This window comes from Triplophysa rosa, linkage group LG24 (genome assembly GCF_024868665.1).
Source record: "Triplophysa rosa linkage group LG24, Trosa_1v2, whole genome shotgun sequence".
Taxonomy (NCBI): Eukaryota; Metazoa; Chordata; class Actinopteri; order Cypriniformes; family Nemacheilidae; genus Triplophysa; species Triplophysa rosa.
Genome location: NC_079913.1, coordinates 113,593 through 141,232, shown reverse-complemented (window position 1 = coordinate 141,232; position 27,640 = coordinate 113,593). Strand labels below are relative to the sequence as shown.

The 27,640-nt window shown below is 40.1% G+C and overlaps 2 protein-coding genes across 2 annotated transcripts in view; both read left to right on the top strand.

Annotated features, from left to right (window-relative positions):
* The first annotated feature begins 2 nt into the window (after window positions 1-2).
* On the top strand, window positions 3-1,323 carry mansc1 (MANSC domain containing 1). The gene is made up of 3 exons (XM_057323440.1): window positions 3-222; window positions 345-485; window positions 578-1,323. The coding sequence occupies exons 1-3, from the start codon at window positions 3-5 to the stop codon at window positions 1,321-1,323; spliced, it is 1,107 nt and encodes a 368-aa protein (XP_057179423.1).
* Window positions 1,324-2,427: 1,104 nt separating this feature from the next.
* lrp6 (low density lipoprotein receptor-related protein 6) overlaps window positions 2,428-27,640 on the top strand; it is a 32,927-nt gene continuing 7,714 nt past the window's right edge. Inside the window, exons 1-8 of the mRNA XM_057324036.1 lie at window positions 2,428-2,679; window positions 3,639-4,038; window positions 23,836-24,033; window positions 24,118-24,314; window positions 25,561-25,695; window positions 25,947-26,343; window positions 26,424-26,595; window positions 27,411-27,627. Of these exons, the coding sequence (XP_057180019.1) occupies window positions 2,622-2,679; window positions 3,639-4,038; window positions 23,836-24,033; window positions 24,118-24,314; window positions 25,561-25,695; window positions 25,947-26,343; window positions 26,424-26,595; window positions 27,411-27,627 (1,774 nt within the window). The 5' untranslated portion in view covers window positions 2,428-2,621. The remainder of the gene's footprint in view (window positions 2,680-3,638; window positions 4,039-23,835; window positions 24,034-24,117; window positions 24,315-25,560; window positions 25,696-25,946; window positions 26,344-26,423; window positions 26,596-27,410; window positions 27,628-27,640) is intronic.

Here is a 27,640-nt window from a genome sequence, read left to right as displayed (position 1 = left end):
TCATGTCTGTCATCCGGACGAGTCTGCTGCTCGCGTGCGTCCTGCTACACGCCTGTAGCGTGACGTCGGAGTCTGACAGAGAGACGTGTTATTCCCGACAACATCGAGGTGTTACTGTGAACATACGTTTGGCTCTGACGAAGGGAACGGTGATGATTCCCCAAAAGAAGCCGTCAGAGAAAGACTGCATCCTGACCTGCTGCTCAGAAGATGTGAAGCCAGGTAACCGTGTTAATGTTTCACCCGCCGTCACGGCGTAAAAGAGTTTTCATTAAAGCGGTTTTCATTTAAAGAGTTTTCATTTTTCATTTAAAAACCCTAAGCGTGTGTGATGTTTCTCACAGGTGTGAAATGTAATCTGGTTGTGTATAAGCCAGTAGAAGAGTCCAGCGGTGAAAACTGTCATCTGTTCAACTGTCCGAGCGAGCAGGACTGTCCGCTCATGGCCGCTGAAGCTGGAGTCAACACCTACAACATATTCAGAGGTCAGCAACATATAAACACCACAAACACACATCACCAGAGATTGCACTGTACCTCTGATGTCAGGGACCAGCTTCTGTTTTATTTCTTGAAGGTTTAACTCATCCAACAACTAAAGTTAATGGAAGAACCACAGCCAAACCTGCGACTGCTGTAAACACACAACTGAGCACCACAACACCACGAACAACAACAATCACAGCAGCACCTACAACACCACAAACCACAACATCAACACAACAAACCACAACCACCATCACAACATCGGCAGCAGAGACCGAAGAAGAGCCGACCGAGACACATGTTATACTTCAAACCACACATATGACCAGCACTACAACCACCACACAACCTACAACAACACAAAGCACAAGCACCGTCACCAAAGCACGAGCCCACCAGCGGCCTGCTGTCAAACCCAACAGAAAACCCAACAAACCCATGAGGGGTCCGGAATCACATTCATTCAAGCCCACCAAAGCCAAAACCCCCACGACACAGCCAACAACTACAACTCCCACCACAACCACTATCACCACCACGACAACAACCAGCACCACCATCACGACATCATCATCAGCGGTGTCTCCGGCGAGTGCAGGGACTCCTGTGGTTCTGCTGGACATCGAGTCAAAACAGCGAGCTGTGGATGTGTCCTCTGCTCCGGGGAAGAACAGATTCTCACGCATGATGTGGAAGAACAGTCTGGTGGCCGTCGTGGTGATCACCTTAATCTTTCTCCTTCTCATTCTGGCTTTGGTGGCTCGTAAAGCGATGGAGTCCTTCGACCGGCGTCACTACACCAGACTGGAACTCAATGACCTTCATTATGAAGTTTGACACGTCCTCTTTCATTGATGACAAAGAGACAATCCAGTGAATACTTGAACAGCGTTTGATTCTGAGGAGGTGAATTCAAGTAGAAATGAAAAGCAATACACTGAACTCAGGAATGAAGGGGTGTAATGTTGAATGATGCTCTCATTTTCTCATGTCATGTCACATTATGACTTTAGTGGAGCACTATGATCAGAATTCTCTTCTGTTGAAATGATCTTTTGTCAATTGTCTCTTGTGTTTCTCAGACATTCAGCACCGGAATGAAGTTTGTAAATGAGTGTGTATCGCTGACATTGTGGATGTGTTTTTCTTTACATTGCGTTCTGTCTTTTGCTCACTGATGGATGCGTTTCTTCTGTGTATGACCCACACTATCATTTCAATCGATCACGTGCATTTCACTTTTTCATACTTGCATTTGTATGAAGGTTTCCAACATTTGTAATTTAGGCAGAAAAGTTCGACATCCATGTCATTATCGTCCTCTGATGGGTGTATTTTAATAGTTGAGCATCACTGATCAATCGCATGAGTTTTATAAATCTGTCCATGATGATGATTTCTTGTACTGCTTCGGTATTTTCTAACATGTTATTGGTGAGATTTTGGTGAGTTGTGGCTTTTACAGACAAATTTGAGATTGATGTAATTATTCTCTTGCAAGAAATAAAAGCGAGTCTTTTTAACAACATTCATCATGTTTTGTCATGAAATATTCCCCACATCTCCGGCAAAATATTATTGCGAGTTAAACAGTTACAGGTAAGTTAGGTAAAAGGTCTGTCTGTACACACATTATGTGTATTCGTGGTATTAAATCAAACACAAAAGCGATTTCTCGTTACTAAACACATCTTCGCGTTCACGTCTTTGTGTTGTTGTGCGCGTCCAGGCCGCAGCGCGCTGCCGCGGCAGAAACTAGTGCCTTTGGAATGCGATTCCCTGCTTCATACACGTGCCCGCGACTTTCGCACGACTTTATTTTCTAATATCAGATGATCGTTTCCACTGCGTCATGATCGGATACGGAGCGAGCAACGCGTGCGATGAAGTACAACAATAGAGAGAGAGAGAGGGACTGAGGGGGGGTGAGAGAGAGGGACTGAGGGGGGGGAAGGGTTGGGAAGCGTTTGGGCATTTTTCGTGTAAGCGGAAGGAGACGGACGGACTGTAAAATGTCGCGGTCACATTAAACCACCGAAAGCATCAAATCGATGAAAAACTGCAGCGAAGAATCCGAATCACAGACACGCGCAGCCGGAGCGATGCGAGCGAAGCGGCGCGGCTGAGCGTTGAAGATGGGTGCCGTAGTACTACAGAGCCTTTTAATGTGTACTTTGTGTCTGCAGATACGAGGTGAGTTCACATTCAACACCGAATTCACTCACTTTACCCATCGGGTTCATATCATGTCCTCGCAAACAACACCATAGTAAAAAAAACACGCGGCGAATAGGTGTTTAGTGTGTGTGAGTCAGTCGTGTTGTGTTGTATAGTATGTGTGTGTGTGTGTGTGTGTCGATGCTAATGTTAGCTGTGCTGTTGTATTGTTGTTGTTAGAGCTCGTCTCATATCTGCTTAGATGTTTTTCCTCAGGTGTGTTGTGTTTCTTGTGCTTGTTTTTTGAAGACAACCTTATTTGTTTCTTTCGTTTGTCCACTAAACTCGCTCGGTGTTGTTTAGTGCTGCAACACAAACTCATTTTGTCTTCGAATATCTCCGTGATTTCTCTTCAGTCTCCCGTGGCCTGCACTCACCAAAGGCCCGTGAATCTCAGTTATTGTCAGCCGAGATCAATACGAGAAGTTGATTTGAGTTTTTCAGCTTTTCAAGTTGAACTGTTTTCTAGATGTGTCTCGTCAGAAGTGTGAAAGTGTTTTATTAAGCATGTGAACAGATGTGTTTTCACACGACTGAAGCGGGATTCCTGCAGCGGCTTTATAAATATTTGAGGAAGGAAACACGCCGTGTTAACACACAGGAGAGTGTTGAGTTGTGCTGCTGTTTTGTGGTCAATGTGTCACATTGGGGTTTGATTTGGTGCCAGATTCCTGCAGAGCGAGTGCGCGAGCTCGCAAGCACCGCTGACGTCACTCGATTGATTCTCAGTTTTTTCAAGACGTGTAGTATGGCGTGGAACATTTCTTCATTTTTATGCAAATTAGATTTTTATTGATGGTTTCTTCACAAAAAAACAACGACACGCAAACATTTAGTGTGTAGTTTGTTTAGTTTATTAGATGTGTAGTTATTTGCGTTTGTTTTTAAAGTTGTGTAATTGATGTTTGACCTCTGACCTACTGTACCTACCACAGGCCTGCCTCTGCTCCTGTACGCAAACCGGCGAGATCTGCGACTGGTGGACGCGGCTCACGGTCGGGCGAACGCCACTGTGGTGATCGGCGGATTGGAGGACGCGGCGGCGGTGGATTATGTTTATGGACTGGGACTGGTATACTGGAGCGACGTGAGCGAAGAGGCCATTAAACGGACCGTGTTTAACACGTCTGTGCCCATCGGGGTGCAGACAACAGTCGTGTCCAGTCTGCCCTCTCCGGACGGCTTGTCGTGTGACTGGCTTGGGAATAAGCTTTACTGGACCGACTCGGAGACCAATCGCATAGAGTTGGCGGAGCTGGATGGAGCCTTCCGAAAAGTTTTATTCTGGCAAGATCTGGACCAGCCCAGAGCCATCGCCTTGGATCCCGGCCGAGGGTGAGTACACCGATATCAGAGAAGAAGATGAGCTTCTCACAGTCATCTCACACAAGATCTTTTTTTGAAGAATTTGATGGTCATGCCGTCTTTTCACAGAAAGTCAGGGAAATCTGTTGGTGTATTCTGTACCATGTTTTCATTTATTTTTGTAAGGCCGCACAATATAGCGAAATATGCATATCTCAATATTTTGCAATAACTGAATTATTTTCAAAATTCCAAGTTACGTATAGACCACTTTGGATGATGTAAACAACACTGATCCAAAGCTGGTCCAAAAGAACTTCTTGTTTCAGTTTTTTAACACTACACAATGGTTGAACAAAATGCCACTAACAGAACATTTTTAACCCAATCAAAATGTTCAACAAATATCTTAAAGTTTCAATTATATATGTGAGATTTAAATAAATAAAAAAATGTATAAAACTGAAAGCGGAAGTGCTTCTGCACCAGTAAGTTTACATCTTGTGATGTGGTCAATGCAGATAGCAGAGAGACTTGTGTGGAAGATGATCAATAATCAGAAATATAGTAAACTTATGGATGTTGGTTAGATCATTTTCAGTTTTTAAATACATATTTTATAAACTTGAACCGTTATTCAAATGCACATCACATTTTTTTGCGAATTATTGTATATCATATTTTTATTTAACATCATGCAGCCCTGTTGGTTATATAACGTTTTCAATATATTTTAAGCCATTTAAATTGATTTTAGAACATTAAATATCTAGGGGTGTAACGATACTTCGTAGTATGATATTTCGCGATGCAAAAATGTTACGATGTGCATCGTAGAGACAGGGTTTTTCTTGCATAGAGAAATTGGAGGTGGCCGCCTCCGTCAAATGTCTTGCCACCTCACACCCATTTCATACCGCATGCGTAAGCAGAGCGTAGGGAGAGCGTTAGCAGCGCGTGCTCATTGTCCTTTCATACCGGCAGCGTATGCACCGTGCACTGCGCTGCCTGTGTACCACAGTACAACAATGTAATTTCACATTACGTTATTTACAAACATCAATGAGCAAAATATCTTCCAGAACTTCATCAAAGTGCTTTTAAGTAGATTGCCTAACTATGATTCGTTATATCCGCCTGTTTCATGCTCTTTTAGATCTACGTGGTACAAGTTATAAATAAAAACCCATCTTGCTTTGAAGGATACGAAGTCACTTAAGGGTTAACTCACCATAGGAGAGAGTGACTGACTTGTGATGCGATCGCTTTTCTTTCACACATACGCAATATAAGCATATAACACGATGTCTATGTAGTTTTATCTGTTTTTTCAGAAGGTTATGATGACAGTGGGTTTCAGACAGTAACCTGACAGCGTAATGCGATCGTTTCCCACTCGTTCATATGAAATATAAGCATAACGTCTAAGATATACTTGTATTATAAATCCTTTAAATGTGCTGTTGTGGTTTTGGCCAAAAAAAACTCCTGGCAAAAGTATTTTTGAAACTCATGGCGACTGTTAAAAACACATTAGACACCACTGTCAATCCATGTGGATTTGTCCGTAAAGAATGCACTGTCGCTTTAATTGAGCGTTAGCAGCGCAGCAAAAATAGACTCGGCGCCAAAATGATCGCTGCGCTGCTGCCTACGCGCCGCTTCTGCTCCGCGAGCACGCGCTGCTTACGCGTGCGGTATGAATGCTCTCATCTGTTAACATATGCGCCGAAAAAAATACGTGCTGCTCACGCTCTGCTTACGCGTGCGGTATGAAACGGGTGTCAGACTCTCGCCAAAATTATGTGGGGTGTCTTCACAAGAAATGCTGCGTGCATTTATCAGACTGTCATTTGTAACTGCAGTTGCGACATTACGCCACAGTGGAGGCGCTGTTTCGTTATCAGCACACTGAGGTGCTAAAAAGAGTTGCAGAACAAGAGCTAGCTGTGTTTCAAGGCTGTTTGTTTTGCATCCAAGTACGTTTAATTTCTTAAATTAACATGACGTACATCATTGTAATGTCTTTAGCTGTGCAGTTGGATCGTTGAATCAGCGTATACTGTACACAGCGAGTTCGCCAGTATGAACGCACATTGCGTTTAGAACGACTCGCACACGAATGACTCATTTGAACCGATTCATTTAAACTATTGAACTTTTCAGTCACTAGCGAATATATAAGAGATCAGCCTGCTTTTGCAGGATAAAAAGTATATGGTTGAATAAAAGTAATGTTTTATAAAACTTAATAATTGTCATTTTCATCTAATTTTATTAGAACTTTTAGATATTTTACGATATGATGTTTAATTCTATTCATTGAGTGGTCAAGACGCTACCTACTCTGCGCCAGCGCGTCACGTGTGCTTATCTCACATATGCGGTAGAGAGAAGTCTCTGGGTGAAGGGGAAGCACAAGACACAATCTGTGTCTCCACGTGGTTTACAAAGCGTCTTATTTTCCTTCACAATCGCCGGTAAAACACAGCAAACTTGAAGCGTGACTGCTGGTGAGTCACTTTAAACTCATTACAAAAGCAGCACAAACGTTTTTATATGCCAATGTTAATTTATCCGCTAACGTGAGCTGCTGCATAACGTGAAATGTAAAGTAGGGCTGAAATGATTCCTTGAGTAATTCGAATACAAAAAATCATCGAGGCAAATTTTTGTTGCCTCGAAGTCGAAGCCTCGTTTAATCCATTTAACTACAGTACACACGGAGCACTGCGTTTCCCCACGGACCGTTATTACTGACGCACAGCCCGCTAAACTCAGCTACAGGCTCTCAAGTCTCACGCATTCACTGAGACACACGCATTTGAGTCTGCTCGCACGTGTTTCTCATGCTGATAAATAACTGATAGCTTATTGAAATGGTGAACTGCTCTTTTACTTAGTTTTAGTCTATTTTGCGAGTGAAACTTGTTTTCCGGCTGCATTGAGTCCATCAAACTAGATGCGGACTAGTGGATGCCAAATCCTGTTATTTACACATGTCATCTGTCTGTTCTGCGTGTCTGAGGGAATGAACTGCACAGTTTAACGTGCTACAGGAAAACCCTAAAAGGAAACAAATTAATTGTTCATTTTAAGAGACCTGTCTTATTTTCTCTTGTATATTTAGTATTGCTCTTTAATAAAGAAAAAGTACTTATTATCCGAATACCCGATTAATTGATGGAGAAATCGGTAGAATACTCGATTACTAAAATAATCGATAGCTGCAGCCCTAATATAAAGTGAGCCAAATGAAACCAGCGCTGTTCCGATCAGAGAAGTGATGAAGTGAGTCATACTGTACATTAAAAGATTGAACGACATACTAAAGATCGAACCAAGTATGTGATTTGCATGATTGAAGAAATTGTAATACAGTTTATGTAATATGTCTTTTTGAAAGATTTTTCTCATTCATTACTGTCTCAAGCAAAGACGGCGCAGCTTCAAAGAGACACGAGCCAATGGCGTTTGAGCATGAGCTCTGTCAGAGCATTTCATTGGTTGAATGTACTGAATGAACACGCCCTTCGTTGAACGAGCATGTCAGTTGAGTCAAAATGAGACTGAATGAACTGGTACATGTCGTTCATGGTCTAATATTCTTTGTGTTGCAACAATGCATATCCAGTAGTTACTGAATTTTTTGAAAAATAAAGGTAATGATCTGGTTTAATTTAAAGGTGAAGTGGTTGATTTGGAAAGGTGCTAACTTTAGCCTGCTAGCACTGAAATTGAAATCCCACCCTCTATGCAATTCGCCATCCAAAGCCACGCCTCCTCCAAACACATGAATATATTTCGTTAATCCACGTAACGAATTACAAACTAAATCCATTAAATTCTTCTCGAAGCATGTACATATACCTATCCAAAAGAAAGAGCGCAAACATGGTATTGTCTTTCAGACCCTTTGCCTGACGGAGCTGTCTCCATCGTGTTGGAGCTGAACCGATGTTAATTACAGTTTTTCCTCTTTCATGATCCAGATGTTTTTTCGTCACTGCTTTTTCAAAAACTGATTTTCGTTTTGTAGATTTAATTGTCGGGTCCGCTGGAAAGTTTTATTGTTGCGGTTTGTCCGCCATTCTCCCCACATTGAAACAGTGGACGTGAGCGCGCTGATGACGTATGATGTCTGCGTGAACAGGGTGCGCAGTGGGATGCAAAATACGTTGGCTGAAAATGTACACATGACCAGTCACAGCGTTCGGCCAGAACGTGTTGATTGGCCGAACGTTTTTTGGTCCTACTCCTTTCAGAGACGATATAAAATTCTAAAAATATTATTTGACCACTAGGGATGGGCCGAATACCAGTTTCAAGGTATACTGAGGTTTGAAAGAGTCAAGGTTTCAAAACCACAAAATTTTCTGTGATACCGTTTCTTAGGTATGAGCTGTGTTTACACAAAAATACATAATTAATTCATGTAATGCAATGTTTGATGTTTAGGCCTAATATATAGGCTATGACAAAAATACATTTTTTGAAAGAGTATTATAATTTTAAGGCTTTATTTTTTACCTGACATATATGTTCTATGAATGTTGGTTAAAAATAAAATGTATTTGTGTCCAGTTCAAGGACACAACTTGTGTCCAAGTTGTTGTTTGTATACGCAGACATTTGAAAATAACACATTTTAGTGTTGTAATTGCAATATCGACAATTTTGCTAAAGGTGACCATACCGACAAAATATCATACCGGCCCATGCCTAATATACTTCTTGATTGCTATCAGGATGTAAAGAGATTTCCAACCAGCATGACAAAAAATGTTTCTGGACAGGATCACCCACCCTGCCTTTAATTCTAAGGTAATTAAGGTAAGTAAATGATGGCAAAAGAGTTAAATCTTTGTATGGAACATTTAATTACTAATTAAATTAGATAAGCCAGTTAGATTTTAGTAGACAAAATATACTGTAGATTTCGTCGACTAAAACTAAAATGATGGGGATGACTAAAATATGACTAGTCTAATACTAAATCAGAAGTTTCTGTCAAAATTGACACTGATCTTAATTAATTTCATGTTAAATTGCAATTTTTTTTTTCAGTGACAAACCTGTAGTACAGAAGGTTCAGTTAAGTCTTAAGATGTTACAATTCTTTATTAAGTTGTATGTGCAACAAAAAAGTTCTTGAAATTGTTAATATTTAATTGTTAAAATAAATATATAAATGTTATTTGAATTTCAGTTTTATTTTTTTATTTTGTTCCAAATATTGTGATCCGTATCGTATCGTGAACCCAGCATCGAGATGTGTACTGAACCGTGAGCTGAGCCTGAGTGTATCATTACACCCCTAGAAATATCGTATCGCATTATTTAGCATGCTATCGCATATCACATTTTTCTTTAATATCTGACAGCCCTATATTTTTGCCTCATGTAGCTCATTTGGCTCCATTTATCACACTAGCAACACAATAGTCATGTGTTCAATTCTCAAGAGACACACGCTGTATGAATGTAATAAAAGGTTGTTTATTATAAAAGTGTCTCCTCAGAGCATACATGTTTTAGTAAAGCACATCATCTCATAGACACTGTGTGTGTGTGTGTGTGTGTGTGTCATGTATGTGGTGTTTGATGAAAGGTTTGATGGACAGAGCGACAGTAAATCAGTGCTGTATGTTCAGGGTGGTGGTCGTGACATGTTTCATCTTGTTTCTGAATGTTTATGTTTAACAGGCCAGTAGTTATATGGGTTTTCATGAACACAGAGCGACCGTATGGCCTCATTTAACAAACTGTGTCAGAAAGCGAGCAGTTCTCTTGTCGTGTCTAGACAATTTCTTGAGGGAAATAAACGGGTTATGTCAATAATTTTTTATCTTAAGTCAGGAGTGATTAGCTTGAACATTCAGTTCTGTTGAGAGGAGAGACTCTGTTCTGCTCTTTCTCTTTAGAGTCCATATAACTAGATGTGGATGCGGAATCCTGTCATTTAAATAATTCATCTGGCTGAATGAGGTGCACAGATTAACATACTACACGAGTGATGGTCGAGGATTTGTCTGCGTCTGCACTGTATGAGTGTATGAACACATGAACTTCATCTCCAGAGTTGCTCTGAGAGTTTATTTTACCAGCATCATTGTACTGTTTGAGTGAAGTTATCGTCAAGCACACTAAAACTCAAGCGTCTTTCCGATGACCCGTCAAAATAAAAGTCTCATTAACTTGAACACTCGGACGAAAAAATACTGTAGTATTTGCTAAAGGAAATTTTAGTACCCTTGTAGTACCCTTGTAGTGCTTTCCTGTAGCTCAGTGGTAAGAGCATGGCGCTAATAACGCCAAGGTCCTGGGTTGGATCCCAGGGGATTGCACATACTTAGAAACAAAAATGTATAGGATAATGCAATGTAAGTCGCTTTGGATAAAAGCGTCTGCCAAATGCATAAATGTAAATTGATAAACTGTAGTAAACACTGTAGTATAAGTGAAAGTGAAAGTGGCCTATTAGTCAGATATGGTGACCCATAGCTGAAATGTGACCTCTGCATTTAACCCATCCAGAGAGTAGTGAACACACGCACAGCAAGTGGTGACCACACGTACATCCGGAGCAGTGGGCAGCTATCACTGCAGCGCCCGGGGAGCAAGTAGGGGTAAGGTGCCTTGCTCAGGGGCACCTCAGTCGTTACCCGCCGGCCCTGGGAATCCAACCGGCACGAGTCCTTCTGGTCACGAGTCCGACTCTCTAACCATTAGGCCATGACTGCCTCTTGTATACTGTAGTATGGTTCCAAAAACACTATAGTATCTTAAGAATTTTACTGCAGTTTACTATAGTAAATATCACTATAGTATACTTCAGTAATTTATGTGGACAAATATACCTCTATTGTATAGTAATGAAATGAAATACACATAACTTAAAATTAGGGTTGTAACGATACACTCAACTCACGATTCGGTACATATCGCGATGCTGGGCTCACGATACGATGCACATCTCGATATTTTGAACAAAATAAAAATTCAAATAACATTTATTTTCAAAATATTAACAATTTCTGTAACTTATTTTGTTGCACATTCAACTTTTTAAGGCTTAACTGAAATTAGAATTAAGATCAGTGTCAATTTTGACAGCAAATTTTGATTTAGTTTTAGTCATAGTCTTTTGACTAAAATGCAATTTAGTTTTAGTCATCCCAATTTATCATAGTTTTAGTCTATTTTTAGTCGACGAAATCTACATTATATTAGCCTACTAAAATCTATCTGGATTATCTTATTTAAATTGGTGTAATTAAATGTTCCATACAAAGATTTAACTGTTTCGACATAATTTACCTTAGAATTAAATTAAACCAGGTCATTACCTTTATTTTTCAGAAAAGTTGAGTAACTACTGGATATGCATTGTTAAAATATTAGACCATGAACGACAGGTAGCAGTTCATTCACTCTCATTTTGACTCAACTGACTCGTTCGTTCAGTGAAGGGCTGTTCATTCAGTACATTCAACCAATGAAACGCTCTGACAGAGCTCACGCTCAAGCGCTATTGGCTCGTGTCTCTTTTAGTGATGGGAAGTTCGAATCATTTTACTGACTCGGACCTTAGAGTCTCGTTCAGCAAAATGAACGAATCTTTTTTCGAGTCATATCGTTCATTTCATTCATTTTAGCAAAATATAATTAAAATGTTACATGTTACTTTCCTAACACATCTACTACTTATGCAAACGTTGATCACATTACAAACAATACAAAACTATACACTGCGTTCCAAATTATTATGCAAATTGGATTTAAGTGTCGTAAACATTTAATTTTATATTGTTCAATTAAACTTATGGATGGTATTGTGTCTCAGTGCTCTTTGGATCACTGAAATCAATCTCAGACACCTGTGATAAGTAGTTTGCCAGGTGAGCCCAATTAAAGGAAAACTACTTAAGAAGGACGTTCCACATTATTAAGCAGGCCACAGGTTTCAAGCAATATGGGAAAGAAAAAGGATCTGTCTGCTGCCGAAAAGCGTCAAATAGTGCAATGTCTTGGACAAGGTATGAAAACATTAGATATTTCACGAAAACTTAAGCGAGATCATCGTACTGTGAAGACATTTGTGGCTGATTCAGAGCACAGAAGGGTTCGTGCAGATAAAGGCAGAATGAGGAAGGTTTCTTCCAGACAAATTCATCGGATTAAGAGAGCAGCTGCAAAAATGCCATTGCAAAGCAGCAAACAGGTATTTGAAGCTGCTGGTGCCTCGGGAGTCCCGAAAACCTCAAGGTGTAGGATCCTCCAGATGCTTGCAGTTGTGCATAAACCTACTATTCGGCCACCCCTAACCAATGCTCACAAGCAGAAACGGTTGCAGTGGGCCCACACATACATGAAGACTAATTTTCAAACAGTCTTGTTTACTGATGAGTGCCGTGCAACCCTGGATGGTCCAGATGGATGGAGTAGTGGATGGTTGGTGGATGGCCACCATGTCCCAACAAGGCTGCGACGTCAGCAAGGAGGTGGCGGAGTCATGTTTTGGGCTGGAATCATGGGGAGACAGCTGGTGGGCCCCTTTAGGGTCCCTGAAGGTGTGAAAATGAACTCTGCAAGGTATGTAGAGTTTCTGACTGAGCACTTTCTTCCATGGTACAAAAAGAAGAACCATGCCTTCCGTAGCAAAATCATCTTCATGCATGACAATGCACCATCTCATGCTGCAAAGAATACCTCTGTGTCATTGGCTGCTATGGGCATAAAAGGAGAGAAACTCATGGTGTGGCCACCATCCTCCCCTGACCTCAACCCTATTGAGAACCTTTGGAGCATCCTCAAGCGAAAGATCTATGATGGTGGGAGGCAGTTAGCATCAAAACAGCAGCTCTGGGAGGCTATTCTGACATCCTGCAAAGAAATTCAATCAGAAACTATCCAAAAACTCACAAGTTCAATGGATGCAAGAATTGTGAAGGTGATATCAAAGAAGGGGTCCTATGTTAACATGTAACTTGCCCTGTTAGGATGTTTTTGATTGAAATAGCTTTTGATTTCAGTAAATATGACCTCCTAATGCTGCAAATTCAACAAATGACCATTTTCAGTTTTTTACAACCTATGAAATGTTTTCAAACTCTGTTGTGCATAATAATTTGGAACAGTGCATTTTGAGTTTTTCATTTTTTAAATAAATACTGTTGTCAGTGGGAGGTTTGTTCAATAAAATTCCAAATGTACCCTAACTGTTGATTACTTGAAAATTATACTGACTGTCATTTGCATCGACAAATTAGGAAAACCAGAGAAAGATATCATTTGCATAATAATTTGGAACCCAGTGTAATGCTATAAGAAACAGAAAAGATGAATTCATTGTTTACCTGGGTCTTTAGTCTATGATTAGCTCACCACACCTCTTATCTGACAAGTCCTCGGGTTTGACTCCTTCGTTCATCACGTGACAGCGTCGTAAGCTAAACCAATGCAGTCTGAGCCGGAAAGAGAATTGATTAGTTCACCTCCCGAGTCTTCGGGTTTGAGTTGTTCGTTCTTTTGTCACAGGACCTATAGAATGTTGCGCAATGCGCATGCGCGACTGGACGAATCACTCCCCTAAAATGAACGAATCGTTCAAGAACGACCCATCACTAGTCTCTTTGAAGCTGCGCTGTCTTTGCTTGAGACAGTCATGAATGAGAAATATCTTTCAAAAAGACATATTACATAAACTGTATTACATTTCTTCAATCATGCAGATCACATACATGTTTTTAGCATGTAATTCGATCTTTAATATACAGTACGACTCACTTCATCGCTTGCATTTTTGGCTTGTTTTGTTGCATATCACGTTATGCAGCAGCTCACGTTAGCGGATAAATGAACATTGGCATTTAAACACGTTTGTGCTGCCTTTGTAATGAGTTTCGGGGTGACTCGCTTGCAGTCACACTTCAAGTTTGCTGTGTTTTACCGGCGAATGTGAAGGAAAATATGACGCTTTGTAAAACATTTGGAGACACAGATTGTGTCTTGTGCTTCTCTCGCTAGCGCATATGTGAGATAAGCACACGTGACGCGCTGGCGCAGAGTAGGTAGCGTCTTGACCACTGAACGAATAGAATTAAACATATCGTAAAATATCCCCATCTCTCTATGATGCGCATCGTGATATTTTTGCATTGCGAAATATCATAATACGAAGTATCGTTACACCCCTACTTACAGTATATAAAACAATAAAACAAATTTAGGCTAACAAAAGGACATGGCCCTAATTTATCCATCTGTATGTAACATTAATATCATTCGTCAGTTTCCTGCCTATTCATGTGATGAACTGCACTTACATAATTTTTTTAATGATGACAACAGACGTTTTATACTTGTGCTAAAACTGTTTGGCCTTTCTAGCACCAGTGCTATGCAGAGTTATTATAGTTTTGATTTTAGTTTTATTTAGTTTTATTAATATTTTAAATTAGCTTTTTTTATGTTTTTGTGTTCATTTTAGTTAGTTTTAGCAATTTTGTTATATGCTTTTGTCATTTTATAATTTATTGGTTTATTTTTAATGTTGATATATAAGATTAATTCCTTTTAGTTTTTGTTTATTATTATAATTTTACGGCTTTAAACTTCAGTTTATTTTTGAGGCAACATTTCAATTTTTCCTTGAGTTAAGTTTTTCCAGTAATTTTTAGGTCAATATTTTATTTGATTTCAATGAACAGGAACATTTTCAAAGTTTTAATTTTAGTAAACTAAAATAACCTTGGTGCTATGTGCAAAAAAAGTTAACGTACAGCCCTGACACTAATAATAATTGCTGCTTGCCTTTGTTCTATAGCAATCGTGGAGAGTATGAACGCATTTAGGTGGCAGCAGCTGACACTAGATAAAACGCTTATAAGCAAACAGGATCCGGAACAATTATATTGACACTTCAAATGAAATATCATTTTTTATATTCGGACAGGTAATGTTTGTAATAGGACAAGTGAATGAACCACATGACAATGGTTAATGTCAAGCCCTGTTTAAGCATTGATCTCTCACTGTAAATAAGTGATATCTGACACATCTGATTGTTGAGATGAGATGATGTATGAAGTTCTGCTCTGATCCACCTGCAGATAAAAGGAGGAGAGGAAGAGCATCAGAAGTGTGTCATATCAACTCAACTCAACTCAACTTTATTTATATAGCGCTTTTACAATTTTCATTGTTACAAAGCAGCTGTACATGAGACACATTGACTACAAGCAAAACAATCAAAGTTGTACCTGCAAAAACAAGAAAAGGTTGAAAACACAGAAGACAGACACACCCACACACAAAACACTCCACACACACAACACGCACCAACACACACACCCACACACAAAACACTCCACACACACAACACGCACCAACACACACAGACACAGAGACACACACACACACGATGATGCACACGCACAACACACACAACAAGCACGCACACACACTACGTACACAGACAAGTACGCACACACACACACGCTCAGTGAGAGCACACATTTAAGATAAAGGAGAGAGAAGCACAGGTCAAATATAACAGACTAATAAATTCCTATATGCAATATTAATTAAGTAAAACTTTAAAATTCTAAAGCAGCCCCCCGGCCAGGCAGAATAGTGCAAAAAACAGTATGCAAACGGTGGCGAGGAACCCAAAACTCTAATCGAGAAAAAAAACCTCAGGTGTTGGCCACGTGGCTCTCAAATGACAGATTACTATCGAATAGAACGCCAAGATTCTTTGCTGACGACGAGGGTTTTATGGAACATCCGTCAATAGTTAAACAGTATTCTTGGTTGTTACTTATAGCAGTTTTCGGTCCAATAAGTAACACTTCCGTTTTGTCCGAGTTCAGTAATAAAAAGTTGTTACTCATCCAGTTTTTTATATCGACTATGCATTCCATTATTCGATGGAACTGCTGTGTTTCATGAGGCTTCGAGGAAATATAAAGTTGAGTATCATCAGCATAACAGTGAAAGCTAACTCCGTGTCGCTTTATTATATCTCCTAGAGGTAGCATGTATAATGCGAAGAGCAGAGGCCCTAAGACTGAGCCCTGTGGTACACCGTACTGGACTTGCGATTTGCGTGACACCTCATTGTTTATTGCTACAAATTGAAAACGGTCGATAAATAAGATTTAAACCATTTCAAAGCTATTCCCTTAATGCCGACTAATTTTCGAGTCTATGTAGGAGTGTGCTGTGGTCAATGGTTCGAATGCAGCACTAAGGTCTAGCAGCACCAATAACGAGATACAACCTCGGTCAGACGCCAATAGCAGATCATTTGTAACTCTGATCAAAGCAGTCTCTGTACTGTGACATGCTCTAAATCCAGACTGGAATTCTTCATTGATGTCATTCCTTTGGAGGAAGGAGCATAATTGAGTTGAAACTACTTTTTCCAGAACTTTAGATATGAAAGGTAGATTCGATATAGGCCTGTAGTTCCTTAGTTCTCTAGGGTCGAGTTGGGGTTTTTTGACAAGGGGCCTTATAACAGCCACCTTATATGCTTTAGGCACATGTCCTAATGTCAGAGATGAGTTAATAATACCAAGAAGAGGATCTATAATTTCTGGGAGCATCTCTTTCAGTAGATTTGTAGGTATAGGGTCTAGTATGCATGTTGTTGATTTAGATGATCTAATAATTTTAGACAGCTCATCTTGATCTACGGTATAAAATAATTGCATTTTCTCCTTAAGGGCGCTGTAGTTAGTTTGTTCAGCGGGTTTCACTTCTGATTGCATTGTTATAATTTTTTCTCTAATATCTTGGATTTTATATGTGAAGTAGTTCATAAATTCATCACTGCTATGCTGATATACAGGATCAGAAGTCACTGACGATTTATTTTTTGTTAATTTAGCCACCGTGTTAAATAAAAACCTAGGGTTGTGCTGGTTTTCTTCTATTAGTGATGAAAAATAGGCGGATCTAGAAGATCCCCTAACCATCCCCTATATCAAGGAGTCACATATCTGCTGTGACATCATTAGCATTAGGGCTGCAACTTACGATTCTTTTGATAATCGGATAGTTGGATGATTATTTTTTTCGATTAATCGGATAAAAAGTTTAATTCGATTTTTTGCTTATAATGACTAAATCAGAGATGTGAAAAATATACACAACTGAACTCATTAGCCTTCTCCCAAAATGTTGTGGATGTCTCCCTAATTAACACACTAAGGCTGATGAGTTGATTCAGATGTGTCATATTAGAAGCAGCCAACAATAGTCTCTCCCAAATCATTTTTTTGTGGCATGAAAATTGAGATGTTTGTCATTGAAATTTAGTGAAGTACTCTAAAAAGTATCCAGAAAAAAAATACTTAAAGGGAAAGTTCACCCAAAAAGGAAAATTCTGTCATCATTTACTCATTCACTCCCATAGTAGGAAAAAAAACATTGAGTTAAAAGTGCCCCAGAACTGTTTGTTGTCCTACATCCTTCAAAATGTCTTCTTTTGTGTTCAAAAGAACAAAAAAAGTATAAAGTAACTTGTTTGGTTATAAGTGCTGTGTTCATCAGAACAAAGAAATTAATGCAGATTTGGAACAACTCGAAGGTGAGTAAATGATGACAGAATTTTCAGCTTTGAGTGAACTTGCCCTTTAAGTATAGTACAGACTAGGGTTTTAGTAGTTTACTGTAGTAAATACTAAAGTACACTAGATCATTTTTCACGTGGGAACTAATTCAAATGTGGGACAAATTTCATTGATACAGCAGTCTTTATAAAGGGAAAAATTAGGCTTACTTTAAATGCAGAATTGAGATGGCCAGTAGGTGGCGTCAATTTTCCACTGAGTTAGTGAATCAACGGTAATTTGAATCATTATCTCGTCCGAGTCATTCAAAACACATTCATTTAGGAGATAAACACCACAAAAAGGCAGATGTAAGTGTTAAAATTAATATTAATGCGCATATGCAACATTACCTACAGTACTACGATACTACCCTTTTCAAAATAGAGAGGCATCGCGGGTATTTTGAAACTTTAGCATCGCGATTCTACTGTAGCACCACACACCGTGCAACCCTAGTACAGACACTCAAAAAGTGTACTTAAGTACAGTACTCGAGTAAATGTATTTCGTTACTTCCCACCTCTGAACTAAATAAAGCCCCAAATCAGGTATTTAGCCTATTATGTACTCTGCAAAGTGCAAATGCCACAAATTGGGTTTTACTAATATAATCTTCAATTTTGTCATTTAAAACACCTCTCTTTAAACTTTAAAACTGTGTGGCTTGAAGCGATTCATGCAAAACACATCTGACTTAATAATTGATGCATGGAGAGACGCATGCACAGAGAGACACATTTCACTTTAAAACTGCGCAGCTCGCGCTGCACGGAGTGACACATGCACAGAGATACACGTCTGAATTATAAAACTGCGCTCCTCGTGCTGCATGTAGAGACGCATGCACGGAGAGACACGTTTGACTTGAAAACTGCGCAACTTGTGCTGCACGGAGAGACACGTTTCACTTTAAAACTGCGCAGCTCACGCTGCACGGAGTGACACATGCACAGAGATACACGTCTGAATTATAAAACTGCGCTCCTCGTGCTGCATGTAGAGACGCATGCACGGAGAGACACGTTTGACTTGAAAACTGCGCAACTTGTGCCACACGGAGAGACAAATACACGGAGAGACTTTAAAACTGCGCACCTTGCGCTGCATGGACAGACGCATGCACAGAGAGACACGTTTGACTTGAAAACTGCGCGACTTGTGCCACACAGAGAGACGCGTTTGACTTTAAAACTGCGCTCCTCACGCTGCATGGAGAGAAGCATTCACGGAGAGACACGTCTAACTTTAAAACTGCGCTACTCGCAGTGCATGGAGAGACGCATGCACGGAGAGACACGTTTGACTTGAAAACTGCGCAACTTGTGCCGCACGGAGAGACGCATGCACGGAGAGACTTAAAGGAGCCATGAATTAAAACCACAATTTTAACCCAAGATTTTGTTGTATAAGAGGGAATCATATTCAAGCGAACATCCTGTAAGTGTCAGAACTGAAAACGCCCTTGTTACTGAAATTACAACGAACGCCAGGTCCTGGAATGCACCTATCTATGATATAGATAGGTTGAACACCGCCTCCACAGAAAAATATCAACGACTACTTCTCTAGCCCCGCCCACTGGTTCGCGAATGACTTTAGCCACACATAGTACACACTCCCGCATTTGTGATGATCGACAAACTGATAACATTGTTTGGTCTTAGATCAATAAGCCTTGGCACTTAGGTCTTAATAAATGGTCTGTTGCAGATTTTAAGAATTTTTGGTCTTATAAAATATATAAACAATTTGTATTTTAAGGTTTGTTTTTGTCTTGTCTTTATTTGCTTATTTTTTCTGTGAAGATCTGGAAACCCTGTCACTTAGCAAAGGGCTCTCGAGGGGCGGCTAGCCCCGTGTCATATGTGCAAAAGTGAGGACTTTCACTGATATTTTTATTTAGAGCGACCAAGCAACAAACATGCAACATTGTGCAGCGCCTGGTTGTGGAAGAACAGTCGCTTCCTTCAGATTCTGATATTAGGAATGCGTGGTTGAAGTTTATTTTTAAGTATGTTCCTTCTCACGTGGGTGAAACATTGAGCATGTGTTCGCTAGGGATGTGCGAGAACATAATCGACTAGTCGTTTAAACTGTAAGCTCCTTTCTAGTTGACATTGAAAACAACAGTCGATTACACAAAAAAATTACACAATGTTATAATTTAAATGACTTTCATTTTAATTTTTTGTTTACAACCCTTTTAAATTACATACTAAAACGATATGTTTGAAAAAATAATTATTAATAGTCTTTAAAAGTGTATCAGGAAACAAATGTTTTAATTTTAGGTCAGATCTAACATGCGTTTCCTTTGTGCCAATTGCAGCACGCTCAGAAATGACCACTTGAAAGAAGGAAAACGGGTAGGTTTACGCAAACTATGTCATATCAAAGTGGAATAATAATAATTTCACTGGAGCCATGCGTAACCATACTGTATTGGGTTCTTATTGAGGAATGCAGGCATAAAACGAAAAAGTAGATAATGATCTAAAACTACATACAGTTATGTTAACAATTACTTAATTATAAATATTTTAATATTTAAAATTCAATGCATGAAAGACGGATTTATATTATTTGATGGCAGAAAAAGCTGTAAATGCTGCGAATGCATCTTGATCACACAGAATAAAACTGAGATGACAATGTCTCCGCTTCTAGATTCACAGAACTTTTAAATTTCTTTGAATATAATGTTTATCACAAAAAAGCGCTTGAATAAATATGATCGCTTAGCACTGTTATCTGTGTGCCCTTGCAGAGTTTGCGCAGATTCCTCAGACGGAGTTATTGTTCACAAACATTGAGCTGACTTTCATCCGAGCATAACGCTTGCATTTCCTCAACAAGAACATGTCAAATAATACTAACATCATAATCACATGCAAACTCGAGTATTTAGCCTATGTATGTTCTATAAATTAGCTAATTTGGGCAGTATGCTTTATTAGCGGCTTTTTAATTCACTCTGCGCGAGATCAAATGCGTTCTGTAGCTTGTTCAGTACTTTTTGTCCATTGCTTTCTATTCACTTTTTTGTTTAGACACATTGCTTTGCTTTACAAATTATAAAAACATGATATAATGCAGGCTTGTTTGTTGATATGCTATAAGCCTACCATAATTATAACTTGTAGGCTACTTCTATTGTGACATAATTAAAAAAAAGCTATGTTTTTTTCATTCAACATCATTTAAATAAACAAATAATGAAACATTCGTTTTTAAGCTTTTATTTAATTGTTGTTTAATATTTTAAGTTTCATGATTTCAGTGTAATAGACACACTTTTACTAAGATTTAATTTAATTTGATTACTAAAATTTAATTGAACTTTTAGAGTAAAAAAAAAACGATTTAAAGGAGAAAATAAAATGGATTTTGTATAGACTACATATTTTAAGTCCAGGCACAGACCAGCCAAAGCAAACAAATGCTCATTGCAGCCGCTAAAACGATCCAGTCAGGGCTGGTGCATCAGCAAATACAGAAATATTACTGATCATAACGTAAGAATAGTGGAACACATATGCCTGTTTTAGCTACATTAAATATTGGATATGAACAGTTTGATTAATAGCCTACATTCTTTAGTCTTTAAAATCTATTACATATGGCCTAATCAAAGTTTTTGGACCGACTTCTGGGCCATTCTTAGTTTTAGACTAGTCGACAACACGGTTACAAAACTTTAGTTTAAATGACTGTCAAATTAGTCGTAGTGCACATCACTATTGTTCGTGTCATTTCACCATGGATTCCTTTGTGAACAAGGCGCTGGATTTGCAGAGAGACTAAAATTAAAAAGCAGTGTTGTGCAGTCAATATTGGATCTGACAGGAATGGCGCAGCAATCTTATGTGAGTAAAACATATTTGTACTATGCGTCACTATTGCTTTGTTAGAGAGCGCTTGATATGTCCTGATAATGTGTAACGTTACGTGTCTAACCAAATTCACAGAAGGCTCCAACTAAGTTTACTATGCAAACTGCCATCCAATCATAGCAGTGGGCGTTTACTTCCAAGTCTTCAATGCCATTAAAACCGAGCGTTTGACGAGACGGCCTCAAAACCCGGGTAGAAAATAGCCTATTACTTATTGATTTTGATGTTTTCGAATGTAAAAACCACGCGAACGTCATAAGTAGACCTCATACAACAGTATAAAGCAATAAACAAGCCCAGTTCATCACACGTTTAAAAACTGCGTGCTGCACGGAGAGACGCATCTAAAACAGTCATTTTAAAAGGTAAAGAGACGCATTTGATTTATGACTGCGCAGCTCGCAAGTGACCTCACAGACCAACTAATTGATAATGAAATTCATTGACGCTGGTGTGTTCTAAACCCATGAAAATAATAATGCATCTAGTTTGGGCTCCTCTGAAGTCTGATGTGTGATTGGAGGATAATTCAGTGACTGTAGGACACATGTGTTAATATTTGTTATACCATGGTCTAGGTTGGAAGATGTGCATCAAAACCCTTTAATGCACGGGTAGCTCCAGTCAGTTTGATTACATTTAAAATTAATTGATGAAAATAACCTGTTTCATTTTACCTGTTTGATCTAAAATAGATTCGGTTTAAGAAAAGAGCTGCTGTTATGGTCCTGAGCGTGTGTGTGTTGTTGATGTCATTGAAGGGTCTGGTTTTATTTGACCTGCCAGCCTGATTTACTGCTCTCTTCATGCTTCTTTGCAAGCATCTCAGGTGTTCATGCTCACAGGAAATGCATCATCACTCCTCCCTCATGCTGCAGCTGTCCAAACAACAAATCTGAGACATTCACACCAAAGTGAAACACATTCATGTGAAGTCCCACCCCTGTGTGTGTCTGTGTGAGATGAGTCACCTTCTACACACACACACACAGACACACACACAGTTGTGTCTGGACGTGTCTTCAGGGATGGGCTCTCTCGCTGTATCATCATCATCAGTTGAGGTGGATTCAGAGAGAGATGATTTTTATAACCTTAGCAGCGCTCACAGCTAAACACACATCACTGCTTTTATATGTGAACGTTGAAACACCACTACACGAGACCGCCATCAGCTTCATGTGTCTATAAAAACACGAATGAAGTGAAAGTGCTGTTACTGTATGACTTCAGTGTTTTTATCTGAAACTCCTCTTCTGTTCCAACACACACTAAGATCATCATCACCGGATTTACATTAAATACAGTTTTTAAGTTTTTAGAAAAAATAAAAGATAAAAATCTAATTATAATATAGACCTCATTTTTCTCACCATGAAAATCACCACAGAAACTGGAATGGCGTTAAAACAAACAATCAAACAAACATCATCATCAGCGCTGATGTTGTCACCTCTTAACTAGGGTTGTTCCGAGACCGATACTAGTATGGGAAATGCCACCGACACCACATAAAATTCTGGTAGCGGCATCGGCGAGTACTTCATTTACCGATCCGATACCATTTTCTTAAACAGGACATAGTTATTCCCACGAGCTTCTTCGCTGCTCAGAATGCAACACAGGGAGTTGTGCCGTGGCGTCGCAACAAAGAAGAAATGAAAACGTTCTAGCAGTATGTCCGCTGTTTGCCAGTATTTCAGAGTGGACCAACCAGCCAGTAAAACGGTGACTTAAGAAAAAGAAATAATATTACTGTCAAATGTCTGTCAGATAATAAAAATACTCTAGTGTACTCGACTGTATGTTTTATTAACGGGTAAGTCTGAAGCACATATAATTCATACAGGGCTAGTAGTATATACAGCTGAGTACCCTGAGCACAGGTATCGGATCGGTACCCTGAGCTGAGCACAGGTATCGGGACGGCAAAAAGGGTATCGGAACATCTCTTCTCTTAACATCTGTGAGTGTTGTACAGGATGAGAGTTTTTTCCCTTGTTCTTCACACTGATGAGAGGATTCTCACAGGTCTCGCTGTCTTGTTTCTAACCCACATTGCAGTAGCAGTAGTTTCAATATCTAAATATCTAGCTGTAATTGTTGAGAGAAGTGTGTCTGCAGTGTCAGAAGTCAAAGTTCACTGCAGTCCAGATGTGTTTTCATTGGTTTCCTTTCGCTGGAGGCGTGTCGTGTTTATCAGCATAAAGAAACAAATGAGAGACTTTTTCTAACTGGCAGATGGGTTGATGATGTAGATCATGATGGAATGTTCAGCAGGGTGTTCAGGTGTCCCTTCTCTCTGACAGCTACATGTATTGGACAGACTGGGGTGAAATTCCAAAGATCGAGCGTGCTGGGATGGACGGGACCCATCGCTCTGTTATCATTGACACTGATATTCACTGGCCCAACGGACTCACCCTCGACTACGACCTTAAGAAGCTCTACTGGGCCGATGCCAAGTTTAACTTCATCCACCGCTCAAATCTGGATGGTTCTGGAAGGTAAACGAGTGCGCTCATGATACTATATGTGTGTGCGTTTGGACACCTGCAGTGTCTCACGTGTGTTTGACTCCGTGTTCACAGGGAGATTGTGGTGAAAGGGTCTTTACCTCATCCGTTTGCTCTGACACTGTACGAGGACACGCTCTTCTGGACAGACTGGAACACACACTCCATACACTCCTGTAACAAACACACGGGAGAAAACAGCCGAGAAATCCACTCCAACATCTTCTCACCCATGGACATCCACGTCTTCAGCCAGAAGAGACAGCCAATGGGTAAGAGACGTCCCGGTTTATCTTCACAACATGTGGAATGTTCAGAGATCAGATGTGTCTCAATCATCATCATTCTCGATGAGATTGATGTTTTTGTTTGAAATCTTGACATTTCAGTGTGTGATAAAGGTAAAAATGTGCACTTGTTCTTCATTCAGCTCAGTTTATTTTGGAGCTGCTGAACAATAAGGCAGTCAGTCTATGCTTTGATTTCCCATAATGCTTTGAGTGGTTTCCTGTAACAATACACACAGGCTGCTCACACAATAGAGCTTCTGTTCTCTTCTCTTCTGTGTGCTGATTGAATGCAGAGAATTTCACATAGCGCTGAAAAACTCCAACAAGCAGACGCTCTCCTCCTTACACCCCCCTCCTCACCACACATCCTCTCTCTCTCTCTCTCTCTCTCTCTCTCTCAAGATTCAAAGAAGCTTTATTGGCATGATAAAACAAACTTTAAATTGTCAAAGCACAGGAAAATTAAATATAAACATTCTGCACAAATACAGATTTAGATAAAAATAAAATAAAAGTATAAAGTATATACTTCTCAGTATAAACAGAAAAAGAGCGAAGGATTGATGACAGTTCTCAGTGAGGTTGACAGGATCCTTTCTCTCTCTCAATTTTACATTTCAAGGTACTTTATTGGCATCATTGCGTGTTCTTACAATATTGCCAAAGCATTGAACATATAACCAAAGACATACAATAAGTACAAACATGAGATTAAAATTAAAATAAGGTGCAGAGTAAGAGGTAAAATATAGAATGAAATATAAAAGAAAGTATATTTAAATAAACAAATATAATATAGAAAACAAAAATATCAATATCAAATGTAGGTTTCAGGCAGAAACATGAGAATGGAATAAAAGTAAACGGTGTATATGTGCATTGGATGTAACAGATGAAGGCAGTAGTTTGTTTTTCTCTCTCTCTCTCTCTCTCTCTCTCTCTCTCTCTCTCTCTCAGGTTGTCAGTATCAGTTCAGAGGTTAGGGTTGTGCTCAGTAAAAGCATTTTACATTTACAAGTATGACAAGAAATATACAATGATAACAAAACAAGATGATATTAAAATCACAAAATGACTCCATTATGACAGTCCTCTCTTTCTCATTCTTTTGTTTTAGTTGTGGTTAATAGTTATTATTAACCTTATCTCAGATCTGTGTGAGGTCACAAGAGGTCAGTTTGTGTGAACGCTCGCCATGAAATATGATGATGAAATCATTTTTTGTCAGATGTGCCGAGTCCGTGCTCTCTGAAGAACGGTGGATGTTCTCATCTGTGTCTGCTGTCACCGGTTAAACCGTATTACCAGTGCGCCTGTCCAACTGGAGTCCAACTGCTGGACGACAACAAGACCTGCAGAGATGGTGAGACACACCCGCCGTGATGTCACTTCCTGTCTGCATTGTCCTGTTCAGTAAATGTTGCTGCTTGATGTGAATCTGATTATGGATGAATGTGATAAATCATCCAACAGACTGTATAGCTGAAACAAATATGAATGTTTGCTGTTGCGTGATTCTTCCAATCAGAGCTCGAGACCGACATGTGACGTGATCGTGGATTTATTGGTGTGACACAGTTTGACCTGTGGATTTGACCTTTGACCCCTCACCAGGTGCCACACAGCTTCTCCTGCTGGCCCGACGCACAGACCTGCGCAGAATCTCTCTCGACACCCCTGACTTCACAGACATCGTGCTTCAGACCGATGACATCCGCCATGCCATCGCTATCGACTACGACCCCGTGGAGGGTTACGTCTACTGGACGGACGATGACGTCCGAGCCATTCGCAGGTCGTACCTGGACGGGAGCGACACTCAGTTTGTGGTGACGTCGCAGGTGGATCACCCGGATGGGATCGCGGTCGACTGGATTGCACGCAATCTTTACTGGACCGACACCGGCACAGACCGGATCGAGGTGACCCGGCTGAATGGAACCATGAGAAAGATCCTGATATCAGAAGATCTAGACGAGCCCAGAGCCATCGTGCTGGACCCCGTCGCAGGGTGAGAAAACTTTCCTTTGTTGACTATTCCACGTCCTGCAGTATGAATACAGCGTGAAGGTCCCGCCTCTCGTCCCGCAGGTACATGTACTGGACAGACTGGGGTGAAGAGCCAAAGATCGAGAGAGCCGCTCTGGACGGCACAGACCGACTGGTGCTGGTCAACACGTCACTAGGGTGGCCAAATGGACTCGCCCTCGATTACGCTGAGAGAAAGATCTACTGGGGAGACGCCAAGATGGACGTGATCGAGGTGAGACTGTTAAGAGCGTGTGTTTGAGTGCAAACATCATGAATGTGCTCTTGAGTTTCTCCTGAAATTTTGCCCATTCTGTGAAACGAGATTTCTTTGCTCTAGAAGTGTGTGTTCGTCGGGTTCTGTGGCTTCAGCAGCACACATCTGTTTGTGATTTCTCCTCCACTCAGCTGCGGTTCACTCAGTTTAGAATAGTCCAGAATCTGAAAGCCACACCACACTGCGGTCACGAGTCTCAAACCAGCAGAGACCGTTCCACTGAGGTCGCAGTGCTCAAGATGGAAATTTCATTTTAAACCCGTGTGTGTTTGGAGAAAAGAAAGTTCTGGAATACTCGTTTCTGAGAAAAATGAGGTGGAGTTCAGGACACAAGAGATTGATGTTGGATTGGTGACACAGGTTTTCATCACGAGTTCAGCTGTGTGTGTGTCAGGGAGTGAGATTGCAGCAGAGAGTTTGTGTCATTTTGATCTCATTCTTGTAAACATCTGTAATGCTGGACTCATATCTCATGATTGTGATGTTGTCCACTGTTCATGCCATCTTTAATTTTTGTTGTGTTTAGATTCAGGTGATCGTTGAATGTTTACATGAGGAAATCAATGTGTGTGTGTCCACGGCTGCTTCTCATTATTGCTGGCTAATAGTTTTGCCAACTTTCCACACACTCTTCTCACTTTGTTTCTTGTTTCAGTCATGTTCTCTTTCTCTCTCTGTGCTGCTCACATACAGCCAATCACAAACTTGATCTAATGTTGTTGAGTGATGTGATGATGGGAAGTGTTTGTGAATGTTGCGTTGTCTTGGGTCAGGTGATGGAGATGGATGGCTCGGGCAGACGGGTGTTAGTTCAGGAGAATCTGCCTCACATCTTCGGCTTCAGTCTGCTGGGCGACTACATCTACTGGACGGACTGGCAGCGTCGCAGCATTGAGCGTGTGCACAAACGCAGCGCTGAGCGAGAGGTCATCATAGACCAGCTGCCCGACCTCATGGGTATCAAAGCCACATACGTTCAAAAGACCTTCGGTGAGAATTGACT